Genomic DNA, 15142 nt, shown 5'->3' with positions numbered 1-15142 from the left:
ATAGTCAATGTAAACACAACACCATTCTTATCATCATTAACTGCAGTCAGTTGTTTTTGACATTTTATTTTCACATAATTTTCCCAGCAAATACGAACAAAAAATTCATTTCTAATTGGAATTTGGACAAATTAATTAACGTCATGTTGTGATAAAAACAAAAGTATGAAAAAACAATAATTTAAAAACAATATTGTGCAAATTATTAACAAATTAATACATAAAAATATAAAAAAAAATAATGAATATATAAAGAAACCCCAAAATAAATAGAAAAGCGATAATCAATTATCATTAAGGAAAACTAATAAAAAGTGATTGGAACAAAAAAATATATTTAATTGGTCACAATGTCACCTCCTAAAACTTGTGCTGTATGTGGTGACAAAGCACTGGGTTACAATTTCAATGCTGTGACCTGTGAAAGTTGCAAGGCATTCTTTCGACGCAATGCCTTGGCTAAAAAGCAATTCACCTGTCCCTTTAATCAGAACTGTGAAATTACCGTGGTCACACGTAGATTTTGTCAAAAATGTCGTTTGAAAAAATGTCTAGATATTGGCATGAAAAGTGAGAATATCATGTCCGAAGAGGACAAAATGGCCAAACGAAGAAAAATTGAAAGTAATCGAGCTAAGCGAAAAACTAATGAACATAAATCTCCAGAAACTATGGGTGGTAATCGGGAGCTTAATAGTATTGAGGGACAAGGTGAAACGGCAGTTGCTGATAGTAGTGGTTACGATTCATTTGCTGGTAATTATGATTCTCGTAGTTGTGGTTCTTTCGATAGCAATACAGCTGGCTCAACGACTGCGGGAGCTGCTCCAACTTCAAGCTCAACATTGTCAACTGCAGAAGCGTTACGTGATGTTAATCCCGAATTAATGACAGGAGAGGAAATGGTTGAATTTATTGTGGGAGATCCGGATAGGGCGTCACAAGCAATAAGTAAATTAATGAGAACTCCAGCGGAAGCAGTAGCTACGCTGGAAAAGATAATTAATTCTCAAAAGGATGCTTTGCGTTTGATATCACATTTAATAAATTATCCAGGCAAGTGTAAAAATATAAAAATATAGGCGTTAGTGTATAAACTACACCATTTCCAATTGTATTGCGAATATTGGAAATAAATATAAATAGAAAGCCCTGAAATACAAATGGAAATTTCTGAAATAGAATTAGAAATGTTGTAGTTCTGATTAGAAATAGAAACATTAATATGTACTTACTTCTATAGTGTGTTTTTCTATCTATAAAAACCTTATTTCTTTGTATTTTTATTTATTTTTATCACCTTTTCTGTTCTATTCCAGGCGATGCTTTAAAAATCATTAGTAAAATTATGAATTCACCCTTTAATGCTTTAACAGTATTTACCAAATTCATGAGCTCACCCACCGATGCTTTAGAGATAATATCAAAGATTGTTAGTTCTCCACAAGAGGTATTGCAATTCATTAAGAATTTAATGGATTCTCCCGAGAATGCCATGGATATAATGAATAAATTCATTAATACACCAGCCGAAGCTTTACGTATGCTAAATCAAATCTTTAAAGGTCACAATGAGAATAGTGGACAAACTTCAGAAAAGAATATTGATCTAAAAGATGTTATTAAAAATGTACATGATTTAACAACGCCCGAAAATCTAACAGTAAATGAGCAAACCACAAGAAATTCTAATGTTGCTTCACCAGCAAATGATAATATTCTTATACATTCTATGCTTAACTATCCCAGTCCGAATGATGTTAATAATGTTATGCCAACGGCATTAACATCTCCCACACATGTCTCTACACCAGCCACTCCTTTATCCATTGATAGTGGTCATTATGTTACTCCACCTCTGTCTGTAGCTGGTCCTGCTACAGAATCCCTAAACATGTCATCGCCATTACAATATCACTCTTCGCCTGGAATTAGTTCAACAGGTCCTTCAACTCCTCTACTACCAGTACCACATGATGAATTACCCAGTACCTCTTCGGTAGGTCTTCTATCACCACCCTCTGAAGTTGATGCCGCTGCTGCGGCTGAATTTGCCAGTGAACACTTTGATATTAAAACCTTTATACAAAATTCATTTCCTGCTAACTCCTATACGCCCGGTGATAGTTTAAATTCTTTAGAATCGGTATTAACCGAAGTGATACGCATAGAATTTCAAGCCTTTAATAATTTACCACCAGAACCGCGTATAAAACATGAACATACAAATTCTATGCTTAATCTATCACAAAATTCCGATGATATACATAGAGTATCACAGTATGGTCATATTAATTGTATACCACAACAGCAATCGATGCAATGTCAACCACCGGTTGTGTGTTCGCCCTCAACAAGTGTTAATATGTCGCGAGATCTAAATGAAACTGAATTAATGAAATTGCGAGAGTTAAAAATGGCCAGTGAGGCATTATATTTGCCTGTCGATGATGATTTGAGTGTTCTTATGAGTGATGATAGAATTAAGGTAAGTTTTTTTTTGCTCTAAAGTTTTATATTTAATTTAACAAAAAAATTGCATAAAATGATTGGTTTAAAAGAAACGTTATTAAATATTTTATTTAAACATTCTTTCCTGCAAACTAAAAAGTGTTTATTTGTTTTTTTCCAAGTAGAACTCAAATTGATTAGGCCTGTTAATAAAATATAGTTAAAAAACAAATAGAAATTAAACAACTCTTATATGTTTGATATAAAAAAACATTCCTTATTCATTAATGTCGAAATGATGATTTTGCGAATAAAAACATTTTTATCTTTTAATATAAAATAAATTTTAATAAATACTTCATTTGTTATTAGAAACAAAAACTATCAAATTTTCTATAATTTCTTTTTGTTCAACTTTATTTTTTATCTTATCATAAAAACTTCTATAGACTAATTTTCAATTGAATTGAAACACCTGTTGGCGTAGCTACAAAATACATTTTAATAAATACGTATCATTCCTATAATATTATACATATTTGTATGTATACAATTCATAAATATATGAATGAGTCAAGAGGTCTTTTATCGCTATGTTTGTAAATAACTACCAATCAAAATTTACTGCAAACAAAAGCCTCTAAGAATTTCCCACAATATAAGAATATTATTTTCTGTTTCGATTAATATTACAACTAGGTCTAAAACTTAACTAAATAAAGATTATAAATGAATAAATAAATAAACTTTTTTTTAACTTTTTTTATAATAAAAGTAAACTAAAGAATGCTATTTGTTGTTTTCATTTATTTTCCTACAAAACACCTGTTGGCTGTTTTCGAAAATTAAAATTGAAACTGTTATGCAGTTTTTTTTTTGTATTATCAATGTTTGGTTATCAATGAAGCTACTGGGAGTACAGCATTTTTAGTTATTTTCAATTTTAACTTTTTGTTATTATCTTTTTTAAACAGACGGTTTTTTGCTCTATTATCATTTAATATAAAAAATGATAAATATTTATACATATATGATATCGTTATGTATATATTTCATTAGCACTTTTCAATTTCTTTAATGCTATGCATTGAACCAAAACAGTCATACTTATGTTTATCTTTTTTGCAAATATGTAGATCAAAGTTTATGCCCTACACCACCATAGTGGTACACCATTCCGCCCAGACATAGAATTCATAATAGTTTTCCATTTATAATGCATATTTTTTATCACACAACAACATTTTCTAGCCCGAAGATACAAATCAAGATCCAAAACTACTACAAGTGATAAATTTAACGGCCGTCGCTATAAAACGTTTAATAAAAATGGCCAAAAAGATAGCAGGCTTTCGTGATATGTGTCAAGAAGATCAGGTGGCCTTACTGAAAGGTGGCTGTACCGAAATGATGATAATGCGTTCAGTCATGACCTACGATGATAATCGTAATACATGGAAGGTAGAAAAATGCTAAAAATTCAAGATATTTAATTACAATAATATATATACATATTATAGATACCTCATACCAAAGATGACATGTCCAATATAAGAGCAGATGTTTTAAAATTAGCCAAAGGTAATGTTTATGAAGAACATATTAAATTTATAAGTACATTTGATGAAAAATGGCGTATGGATGAGCACATAATATTAATAATGTGTGCCATTGTATTATTTTCACCCACAAGGCCACGTATTATACATTCCGATGTTATCAGATTAGAACAGGTTTGTACTAATGATTACATTCAATTTTGTTTCTTTTATTTTTATGAAAACCATATTATTTGTAGAATTCTTATTATTATCTTCTGCGAAGATATTTGGAATCTGTTTATCCTGGTTGCGAGGCTAAATCGGCTTTTATCAAATTAATACAAAAAATTTCAGATGTTGAACGTCTGAATCAATTTATTATTGGTGTCTATTTAAATGTTAATCCATCACAAGTTGAACCTTTATTAAGAGAAATTTTTGATTTAAAAAATCATTAGTTTTATTTATGTATATATATTCCTATTTTATTTACTGTTATTTTATCTAAATTTTATATTATATTTTATCTAAGTCTTTATTGTTAAACTCTGTAATTGTTAATCCATTAAAAGCATAGAATGCTTTAAATCAATTGTAATGTACCTTTGCTGTTTAACTCCTCTTTTGTTTTAATGTTACAATTTGTACAAGTGATAAATGTACAAAATAAATTAAAAACCAAGAAAAAAATAATATAATATATCAGTATATTTTCTTAAAAAATATATAAATAACTATTATTAAACAAGTTCTATTATATCAAAGAGAGAAAATGAAATAATTGTGCAATTTTTATTCTATCATTGTATAAACTATACTTGTTAATGTAAATGTGTAATTGTTTTTATTCTATTAACAAATTAGTATAATATTTGCCTGTATAAATAGTTAATTAATTGTTTAAATTTTAATTTATGTACAATATTTAAATAAAAATAATAAATTATTTTAAATAGAAATGTTTATTGTTTTAATATTCCTTCTCCATTTTCTTTAGAAGGTTTTTGCATTTTCTTGAGAAATATTAAAAATATTAAATATTAAAAAAAAGTATTCTTTCTATTCCTATTCTTTCGATTCCATGTCCATCTCTTGGCTAACGCGGATATATGATGCCTGCCTAAAATGGTCTTATATACCCGAACCTTGGACCAAGTGCACAGTGGTCTTCATACCGAAAGGAGGAAATACCTCTCACACGAAGCCAAAGGATTTTAGACCAAATAGTCTATCCTCCTTTCTTTTCATAACTTTGGCTTTCAACAATGTTCACCCTGGGTCGATAACAACGGCTCTAACTTGTCTGGTCATAAACTAACCAATAATAGCTTTCATCAAGAGATTACTAACTCAACGGATCATTATCTCTGAAATGGGATCAGCAAACGTAACAAAAGTGAATTGAAGTTATCGAATAGTGCTAAATATCTGGGAGTAATACTAGATTCAAAACTATCATGGCGTTTGAACACTCAATCTAGAGTGTCAAAAGCGGCTGCGGACTCATACTCGTGTAAGAGAGCAATTGGTAAACCATGGGGCAAGAATACATGGTATTGACTACCATGTCAAAGAGCCATTTGGTATTCTTGCCCCATACTATTGTATGGTGCACTAGTATGGTGGAAGTTAGGTTCCTCGCTTGCTAGAGAGCATACCGACCCTTTTATCGGTATACCGCTTTCAACCTGCAAACGCTCGATACGTGAAAAATATATGTGCTTGTGCAACGCAGATGGGTCGACTGAAGCCACCTGCAGACAGGCAAAGATCATGTGGCCATCTTACAATACACAAAGATACCAGGCTCTTTTCTACATTCCGAGAGTTAATCTACGGAACTTAACATCAGTGGTAACTGGCCACTGGCCTTTCGGACTCCATGCAAACTAAACTTACATAGTAACGACTTCTGCAGGAGCTGCCAGGATGAAGAGGAAGAAGAGAGTATAACTCAATTCATCTGTCATTGCCCCGCCCTAGCTGATCACAGAATGGGTCTGCTAGGTAGCTATTTTCTGCATGACTTAGCGGATCTATCGGTGGTTGATATCCGAAAGATAGATTCCTATATTCGTGCGACAAGCTGGTTCGGTATAGGAAACCAGAGTGATTAGGTCGAAATGTACTAATACGCCGACCGTTTTCTCTCGTTTTAGGTATCACGAAGGGATCAGAATACTGGACCCAAGTGTTTCCCCAGTGAGGACATCGCGAGGACGACCTGCCTAACTAACCTATTCCATATATTCTATCTATCTATCTATCTATCTATCTATCTATCTATCTATCTATCTATCTATCTATCTATCTATATCTATAGATAGATATATCTATCTTTTTATAAATAGCATCTATAAGGACCAAATTTCAATTTATCCATATGTTTCGGGGATATTTAGAGGTGTTCCTGTAAAATTTAAAATTTCGTCGAATTTTCATGTTTAGTCAGTTAGACCTATATTTATGTATATATATATTCTTATGTGTAAATTCCATATGTTTACCAAGGCCCAGTAACGCGGTCCGGGCACCACTAGTCGAAAATAAAACCACAAATATGTATATATTTTTTTCATTTATTAATAAACATATATGATTATTTATTTTGAATATATAACTTTGCATTTTGATGCATACATGTATATGTAAGTATAATAAACATAATTTTCCAAAACCATTAAATGTATTCCAACAAAGAATTACAAAACTTAAAATAACGAACATCCAAAAACAAAGAATATTTAGAAAATTTTTCATAAATGGTAGTTTTGTTTTTTAAAACAATTTAATTTTTTTTTTAATACATTTCATGTAAATAGAACACACATACAAAAATTTCTTTTTTTTCCCTTGATGATAAATTTGTATACCAGTCGACCGAAAATACATACTCTACATGTAAAATATACCACTAGTTAAAATATGCATGTAAAAATTTATATAAATTTACATATAAAATCAATAAACAAAGATCAAAGAGCACATTTTTGATGGGATTGTTGTTTTGATTTAATTTAAGATATTTTCTTTTTAAGAACAAAATAATGAAAAAAAAAAAAAAATACGAAGCACTCATTTGCACAATCAATTACAGTCTTTAGCCCATTGTAAAAATTCAGGCAATTCACTGACGGCCAAATTACGTGATAAAGCTTTAACACGTAAATTACGATCGGTTGTTATAAGCACCAATTCAGTTTGTATAAAACATTTACCATCTATAGCAGAGTAAAATTAGTATCATTTTAAGTTTATTATATTATACCAAAACTAACCTTTACTGGTTTCCGAACTCATAGTTTTAGATAATGCTATAGCTGTAGCTAATATTTTATCATCATTCGAAACATGTTCCTCTTCAACTAAAGCGAATAATGAGGCATTTATAATAGAACCTTTGGTAGTGGCACATCTGTAAATGAAAAACAATATATGTGTATTTTGTATTTCTTTTTAAGTATTTTATAACACCTACTTGACATGACTTTTTGCAGTTTTTATAAAATCCAAAGATTTTTTAGCTCTTGTTGAAACATCATCATAGTGATGTATACGTTGTTTTTGTAACGATTCTTCATAGGAGTCAACTTTTACACCTTTCGATAGACCATCTAATTCTTTTACCACTGTAGTTTGTGAAAAATATAACAAAATGCTTTAATTAATTCAGGAGTAATTTATTTTCATGTCTTACCCGTTAGTGGTATAACTAGTGTATAACGTTTGAATTCATTTACAATACGTTCAAAATCTTCTAAGCAATCAATAAAACAGTTAGTATCTGGTAGCAGGTATTTCGGTCGCACCTCTATATAGACTTTAGTATCCACAAATTTAAGAATTTCCTAAAAAAGGTTTGAAACATAATGGTTATTTTTATAAAAATATTCTCAATTTTCTATAGAAAAATATTCTTAAATTTCTATAAAAAATATTCCACACTTTCTATGTATAAATATATTCTTTGCCTTAAGGAAAAAAAACATTTTCTGTTGTTTTCTTTTTTAATGTTTCCTATTTTTCTAAAGAATTACAAAAATCTTATCAAATTTTGATTCGTTATTCTTACTTACCTCCAATTTGTTGTGATACATTTTCTTAACATGAGTTTTAGCTTCCAGTTCTCTTTTGAGTTTAGAAAGATGAGACAATTGATTATCTTCCTGTTTCGTAGTTAAACACAATTTTAAAGTGTTAGTTTTTAAAGATTTCTCTATATCATCATTGGCCACAATAGTTTCTGTGACATTGTCCTCATTACACTCGTCACTATCGTCATTTTCATCATCACCATCTTCTGATTTAGTTGACTGCTCACTTTGTAAATCATCTAGAGCCTGTTTAATATCCGAATTTAAATCTTCATTAATAAAATGAGATGTTGTAAGATTTTCCAAACATTTTCGATTTTCATCATAAGTTGTTTGAAAATCTAAAAGAACTTTAAGACGGCCTTTTAATTGTAAACTCTCATCTGAACTTGAATCTCTATTTGTTTTGGGTATTATTGAAGCTAACGGAGTAAAACCCTTAAAAAATATATCTTCTTCATATATAATGTTGTTGGGATGTGTTACATTCAATAGGTTTTCTTGTTGTAAAATATTGAAAAGTTTTTCTAGCTCTAGCCAGGAATTTATGAAAATATGACTGAAAAGATTTATAAAAGAAATTATAAAATTCTTTAGTTTAGTTTCTTGCAAATATTATGCTTACTCTTCATTCTTAATGGGTTCCCATATGTTAATATGATGTTTAAGCCATAATGCATAAATTCGATTATATTGCAAGGTTGTATTCAAGTCCAAAAAGCTAAAATTTTTATTCAAATTTAGTTTTTATTAAAAACTTAATGTCATAAATAAAAGACTTACTGTTCATCTTGAAATTCTTCAGGATTGGTGTTTAATGTATGTAAAAGTTCATGAGATTTACGTAGTATTAAACCAAAAACTTGATTGCAAAAATTAAATGCATGATAACGTCGAGTATCTGTAAAAAATATTAAATTTCATAAAATAAGTATTCAAATTGCAACTGTTCAGATTTACCTTTATCTAGATTGTGTTCTATAGCAAATATATTCAAAGCTAAAATTTTCATTAATCTGTTTCTGGTAATGGCCAAAGGTTCATATTCCAATAAAACGCTTAATTGTAACAATAATTTACGTTGATGTTCCAGTATAGTTTCCATACTGAAAATTTTCAGATTTAAATTAAAATAAAAATTTTATATTTTCAGTAAAACTTACCCAACTCCGGTAAAAAGTTTGCCAATTATATATAAATATAAAGAAGTAATGCGTCTCAAAAGCTTAAATTAAAAAAAAGTATAAAAAACTTTAGTTATAGTAAAAAAACAAATCATGATTCAATAATTACCTCTTCTGCTGTCATTTCTCTAAAACGTTTCTCTTCATTTATAATCATTTTATAATTATTATTGCCATTAAGGTCAGTGCGATGTAAACGACGCACACCGTCTGGATAAATCCACACTTCTTTGCGCATAGATTTTGAAGACTGATGATTGTTATTGTAATTATAGTGTAGAGGGGAGGATTTCAATTCAGTTTCTTCATACTAATGGAAAACAAAACCAATTATAGATTTAAACAAAATACAATTTAGAAAATAACTTTAATATTTAACCTTTTTACGTATTTCATCAAATAACACCAAGAGACTTTCTTTGGCCGAGGGTATGGCATTGGAAGACATTAAACTACGCATATGATAATAAATGGCATCAAGTTTTTTACGCTTTAAAGGAAAAAAACTCTCAAGAATTAGGATTTTTTTTTTCAATAAAACTTTAAAATTAACTTACATTGTGTATTGCTACTATAGCCAATTGATTGTATGGCACTCCATTCGATGGCACTAATGCTTGGGCTTGTTTATAGTATTTAGCCGCCTCTTCATAATTCTGACCCTGTAAATCTTTGATTTTATAGCGCCACAAGTCGCCCAAATAAATTAATAACTTCTGTGCTGTTACTCTGGCCATTAAGTCTAATTTATGTTGTGAACGCTGTTGATTTTTAATTGATATTTGTTGTTTTGGGTCTTTTGTTAAATATTTCTCCAAGATTTGTTGATAAATATCTTCATAGAATTCTATACCCTCAGTTATGATCATTTGTATGTAGTTTATGGCATTGGATACATTCTGTTGTTGTTTTAAATGTTCTCTCATATTATAGAAGAGTATTTTCCAAAAGAATGAATCAACTTTTTGTTCACAACAAAATTTAAGATTATTTAGCAATAGGTTCTTAAAAATATCCTGAAGTTCTTGTCTTATGGTGTGTAAATTTGACCAGTTCTAGCATAAAACATATTATTATTATAAGTAAACATTAATTTAAAGTATTGTAGAACATTATCTAAAAATAATCATAAAGGCATTAATATGCTTTACCTCTATTACTAGATTATGACTCATAGTATTCTGTAGACATTCGAAGAGTTGAGGCAAACGTTTTGCATTTGCATCATCCACTAATGCGTTAAACCACAGGGGATGGTTAAGTTTTTGCACCTGTCTAACAGGAGACATTGGTAGTTCATATCTAGATGATAATAGTTCTTGTCTGGTCTGATGGCGATTACGTCTATCATGGTTACGCAAACCATTTCTTGAATCCTGACTGCATTCATTCAATTTTTTAGCATCCTCAGCATTGAGACGTATAAGTCCTGGTATAGCTATGTTTGTTTGCTTTTCCGCTGGCATTATTGGATGCGTTATTGACCCGCTGGCTTCCAAAACGGGTCTAACGATCTCCACTTTCTCTTCTACATTCCTGCTTTTGGCGGACATACGTAAAAAGTAATCAATGGAAGTTACCTCATTGCCATTAGAGTTGGAAGTTTCTGTAATACACTCTGGTGGCTTGCATATTGCTGGTTTTCCCACCTCCTCCTGCCTTCGACTAACACTTCCAATAAATACATTATCCGTGCTTCCGCCACTCGTAGCGTTATTTATACCGCTTCCGCCGTTAATGCTGCTATTGTTGTTCCCTTCGCGCGTGATAATTTTTTCCTGTAGTCGTTTTGGCAAATTCCCGATGATTATCGAAATATCATTTTGTTCTCGCGTTCCCTTTCGATTCATATTTTAAACAAAACGCCATCAACTGCATTTATGTTTTTTTGATGTGTTTCTTTAGTTTGTAGTAATTTGTTAATTACGCACACAATAATTTTTGGAAAACTTCTTTAATTTATTGTTATTTGTTGTTTATTTTGTACGCTTTCCTAAAAAGTTAAAATTCCACACGACAAAAACAGATATTAGTCAAACCACCACGAAGTGGTTACACCAACAAGTAGGTAGATAAAATGTCAAACAGAGAGATGACAACAAAAGAACAAATGTGGTAAGTTAGTTTATTTTCACCATAAAAACAAAAACAGATAATTTTCATATATAGGATTTTTTTTAATGAATTTGTCAATATTTAAAATAAATTCCATAGTGTATTTTCAATCTCATTTTAAACATTGACACAAGAATCATGGCTGCACATAAATGTTTTATATACTCGCTAATATATCTCAATAATTTTTCAGTGTATAATTGACTAAAGGAAGAATTTCACCACTTAAGTAATCGATGTATTGCCACCACTGACATTGTTTTTTTTTATCAGCTGTATTTTTGTTTTTTGTGTATATTACTATTGCAGTTTTTGTAAGAAGATTTGTTGGATTTGATATAGTTTTCCTAAAAATATTGCAATTACAATGGCACAAGTAACATTTTTAGATAAATTACTTCATGAATATTTGGTATTTCGTGGATTTTCAAATACTATAAAAGCTTTAGATCATGAACAAAGAAATGAAAAGGATCAATCTTTTCGGGCCGAAAAAATAATGGAACAATTTAATCAACATATTCAAACACACGATTTGCAGGCGTTATTAACCTTATGGAAACATTTGGACACACATTTGTTTAGTAAACTAGAACATACTTATGCTATGGGTAAGTGCAACAAAAAAAATTAGGTTTTTTATGAGTGAATTACATTACGTAGTAGCCAGTAGTTCCCAAAGTTCAGAAATAAACACCCACAACTTAAAAAAAGTATTTTTTTTTAGAAAATTGCTTAAATCTATAATCACTAATATTTTTTATTCAAAGAAAGTTTTTTTAGATAGCGAAAATAGCTAAAATCTGTGTTCCAAATGTGATTACTCATAACTTCCTTAAAAATTGGATATTTCGATAAAAATATATGTACTTAAATGTGTTGTTTAATTTTGTTTTATTGCAGCGGTTAAAAAGTTGGAAAATAGCTTATTGAAACTTTATTTAGTCACGGCCTATAACCATAATAAAACAGACAAAATATCAGAATTCTTTTCAAAACTGGCAGGAGAATTGCAGCAACAAAGCGAATGGAAAGACTGGTTTTGTAAGTTTATGTAATGTTATTAATGCTAAAATATTAACTAATAAAATAATTGTTTACTTTGAGGTAGATTTCCCTTTCTGTCGAAATGCTGAGGAATCGCCTACTTTTTCACTATACTTTAGCAAACAGTGGCAAGACACTTTACAGTTGTCTTTACGCAATTTCCTGGCCACAATCTATCAGTGTCTGCCGCAACCCACTTTCGTTAGAGTGGAACAGGAAGCTGCTCTTATAAGACGTTTACAAGAAGAGAATGCCTTGCTTAAGTCACGACTTCAGCAAACTCTACAACAACAGCAACAGCTGTCGGCCTCAGTAAGTTCACAGAATTTGACTACGACTTCAGGCACTTCTATGGGTGATCATGCTGCTGCTGCAAAACGTCGTTCATCGTGTCGTCCTCAACAGAGTTTAAGTGATATTTTACCATTTGATATTAGTCCTCCCGGTCATGTGGTCGATGATTTTTGTATAATTGCCACTGAAGTGAATAGCGTATCGCAGGCAAGTGATGCTCAATCAAGAGGTTTAAAAATGCTTATACGTAATATTGGCAGTGGAGGTTCTCCGGTCATGGGTCGTAAAGATAACGTCGCTGACAAATCGTCGAAACGTCGTTCGGGTAGTGTTGGAAGAAATTGGATGTAATATGTCTATTTATTATTATATAACTCGTATCAATCATTCCCAAAATAGTAAATTGTTGTCACCACTTAACCACCAAGATGTCAGCATTTCATGAACAAAGTTTTGTTTACGACTTTAAAATAGATCAGTTTTATAACTACTTCAAAATTGTTGGTGAAATAGTTTGGAATTTTATATTACATATTTTTGACCGTTGCTTAAATGGTGGTGTCAAAATCTTTACTAAATAGTTGTCAATCTTTTATTTATATTTCTAAACATATTATATTCTTTTTATGTATGTAGTTATTAAGATTTTATTTAATTTATAAACCAATATTTTTAAACAATCTAAATTGTAATAATTTATTGTTTTATTTTTCTCGAAAACCCACAAAAACGTTGGGATTTAGAAGTAATCACAGATTATCATTGTTTTTTCTCTATCTCTTATAGTTTTCGTGAAAAACGCACTTTTATGTTTTCACTCAAAATACCGATTTTTGATGGGATTTAGAAGTGATCAAAGATTATCTTTGTTTTCTCTCTATCTCTTATAGTTTCCGAGAAAAAACGCATTTTTATTTTTTCACTCAAATTATCGATTTTTGATGGGATGTAGAAGTGATCACATATTATGTCTGTTTTTACTCTATCTCTTATAGTTTTCGTGAAAAACGCACTTTTATGTTTTCACTCAAAATACCGATTTTTGATGGGATTTAGAAGTGATCATAGATTATCTTCGTTTTCTCTCTATCTCTTATAGTTTTCGAGAAAAAACGTACTTTTATTTTTTGACTTTTGATTGATTTTTGTTTTTGCTCTATCTCTTATACTTTTCGAGAAAAACGCACTTTTATGTTTTTACTCAAAAAATCGATTTTTAGTGGGATATAGAAGAGATCAAATCTATAGATAGATAAATAGATAGATAGATAGATAGATAGATAGATAGATAGATAGATAGATAGATAGATAGATAGATAGATAGATAGATAGATAAAGCTTTTGATTGACATAGCTGGAAGAATGAAGATGTTGTTGTGAAGATTTTACTTTTAAATCGATAGATTCGACTTTCAGATGATATAACTAATTCTATAAATAGAGGAGTATTATTTCTGGTATAAAGTGTCAAAAATGGCCTAAAGCAAAAATCTGATGTGATGCTGAACTTCTGAAATCAGATTCAAAATCAGCGTAGCTTAATACTTGAAAAATGTATATTTTGGCCTCTAGTGGGTTCATCCATCCGCCTTCGTAACAAATCTTGAGCTATAAGGTTCTATCTTCTAAGGACACTTTACATTGTTTTAATATACTTCCCTGTAATATTAGAAGATTTGCTTAAAATATAAGTAAAAAACCTCGACGATTCTCAATTGACCTATGTCTCTAGATAGGTCCACATTTCTATATTACGAGTGTTGGGCACCGGGGCACTGTGACATACAGGGTAATGAGATTGCAGATAAATTGGCCCGACAGGGCTCGGTTTTGGAGCTCGATGGAAGGGTCGGTTTGATAAAATCCCCCATTTGTAATTACTATAGGCTAATATCCGAATATTTCAAAAACTCAGTGTTGCCGTGAAAGCAAAAAAAATCGCCAAAAACATAAAAATCCTAATTTTATAAAAAAAAATCTTATTGAAATTGAAACAACATTTTTTATTTATTTTATTTTTATTTATTTCGTTTATTTGCTTCTCGTTTTGCTTGTTTGTTTTGCTTTTAAATGCTTATTACTTTGTATATTAAATTCTTAAAACAATATTATTAAATAAAAAGAAAAACTATTTGAAAATTTATAAAGAAGAAACATTAAATTAAACAAATAAATAATAGCTGAAAATAAAATTAAATTATTGTGTATTTAAATAGATTTTAAACAAATTGTTTATACTGATTATATAGTAAAATGTGTAAGTGTAAGTAAATGTAAAGTAAATATTTTAATTTTGAAACAATTATAAAGACATTGTTATTGTTTTAAGAAAAATAAAGATAATTTACAGAAAAAAACTCAAACTTAGTAAATATAATGCAATAAATAGGCCTCATAATTAATTAATTTTAAAAAT

The 15142-nt window shown here is 30.0% G+C and overlaps 3 protein-coding genes across 3 annotated transcripts; 2 read left to right on the top strand and 1 right to left on the bottom strand.

Annotated features, from left to right (window-relative positions):
• The first annotated feature begins 79 nt into the window (after window positions 1–79).
• LOC111680956 (nuclear hormone receptor HR96) lies at window positions 80–4923 on the top strand. Its single transcript, XM_023442671.2, has 5 exons — window positions 80–1056; window positions 1320–2488; window positions 3703–3912; window positions 3972–4184; window positions 4250–4923. The coding sequence occupies exons 1-5, from the start codon at window positions 351–353 to the stop codon at window positions 4448–4450; spliced, it is 2499 nt and encodes an 832-aa protein (XP_023298439.2). The 5' UTR covers window positions 80–350; the 3' UTR covers window positions 4451–4923.
• A 1850-nt stretch (window positions 4924–6773) lies between these two features.
• On the bottom strand, window positions 6774–11332 carry LOC111680948 (telomerase-binding protein EST1A). Its single transcript, XM_023442662.2, has 13 exons — window positions 10422–11332; window positions 9828–10325; window positions 9650–9760; window positions 9380–9580; window positions 9250–9311; window positions 9047–9192; window positions 8870–8987; window positions 8712–8807; window positions 8069–8645; window positions 7690–7840; window positions 7471–7621; window positions 7271–7407; window positions 6774–7213 (listed from the first exon to the last, which is right to left on the bottom strand). Exons 1-13 carry the CDS (start codon window positions 11118–11120, stop codon window positions 7080–7082), a joined length of 3081 nt encoding a protein of 1026 aa, XP_023298430.2. The 5' UTR covers window positions 11121–11332; the 3' UTR covers window positions 6774–7079.
• Window positions 11333–11660: 328 nt separating this feature from the next.
• Window positions 11661–13412, top strand: LOC111680967 (WD repeat-containing protein 91). Its single transcript, XM_023442683.2, has 3 exons — window positions 11661–11996; window positions 12289–12429; window positions 12497–13412. Exons 1-3 carry the CDS (start codon window positions 11753–11755, stop codon window positions 13075–13077), a joined length of 966 nt encoding a protein of 321 aa, XP_023298451.2. The 5' UTR covers window positions 11661–11752; the 3' UTR covers window positions 13078–13412.
• Window positions 13413–15142: the final 1730 nt, after the last annotated feature.

The sequence above is a fragment of the Lucilia cuprina genome, chromosome 4 (genome assembly GCF_022045245.1).
Source record: "Lucilia cuprina isolate Lc7/37 chromosome 4, ASM2204524v1, whole genome shotgun sequence".
NCBI classification, from domain to species: Eukaryota; Metazoa; Arthropoda; class Insecta; order Diptera; family Calliphoridae; genus Lucilia; species Lucilia cuprina.
This window is presented reverse-complemented; position numbering and strand designations above follow the sequence as displayed.

What these genes read in the sequence shown, in the direction of transcription:
- LOC111680956 (XM_023442671.2), top strand. Translation starts at nt 351, where the DNA reads ATGTCACCTCCTAAAACTTGTGCTGTATGTGGTGACAAAGCACTGGGT. An exon ending in ACATTTAATAAATTATCCAG is followed by an intron (nt 1,057 to 1,319) that starts GCAAGTGTAAAA and finishes GTTCTATTCCAG; the next exon opens with GCGATGCTTTAAAAATCATT. An exon ending in ATGTTATCAGATTAGAACAG is followed by an intron (nt 4,185 to 4,249) that starts GTTTGTACTAAT and finishes TATTATTTGTAG; the next exon opens with AATTCTTATTATTATCTTCT.
- LOC111680948 (XM_023442662.2), bottom strand. Translation starts at nt 11,120, where the DNA reads ATGAATCGAAAGGGAACGCGAGAACAAAATGATATTTCGATAATCATC. An exon ending in CTATAGTAGCAATACACAAT is followed by an intron (nt 9,761 to 9,827) that starts GTAAGTTAATTT and finishes TTTCCTTTAAAG; the next exon opens with CGTAAAAAACTTGATGCCAT. An exon ending in GAGAAATGACAGCAGAAGAG is followed by an intron (nt 9,312 to 9,379) that starts GTAATTATTGAA and finishes TTTTAATTTAAG; the next exon opens with CTTTTGAGACGCATTACTTC.
- LOC111680967 (XM_023442683.2), top strand. Translation starts at nt 11,753, where the DNA reads ATGGCACAAGTAACATTTTTAGATAAATTACTTCATGAATATTTGGTA. An exon ending in AGAACATACTTATGCTATGG is followed by an intron (nt 11,997 to 12,288) that starts GTAAGTGCAACA and finishes GTTTTATTGCAG; the next exon opens with CGGTTAAAAAGTTGGAAAAT. An exon ending in CGAATGGAAAGACTGGTTTT is followed by an intron (nt 12,430 to 12,496) that starts GTAAGTTTATGT and finishes ACTTTGAGGTAG; the next exon opens with ATTTCCCTTTCTGTCGAAAT.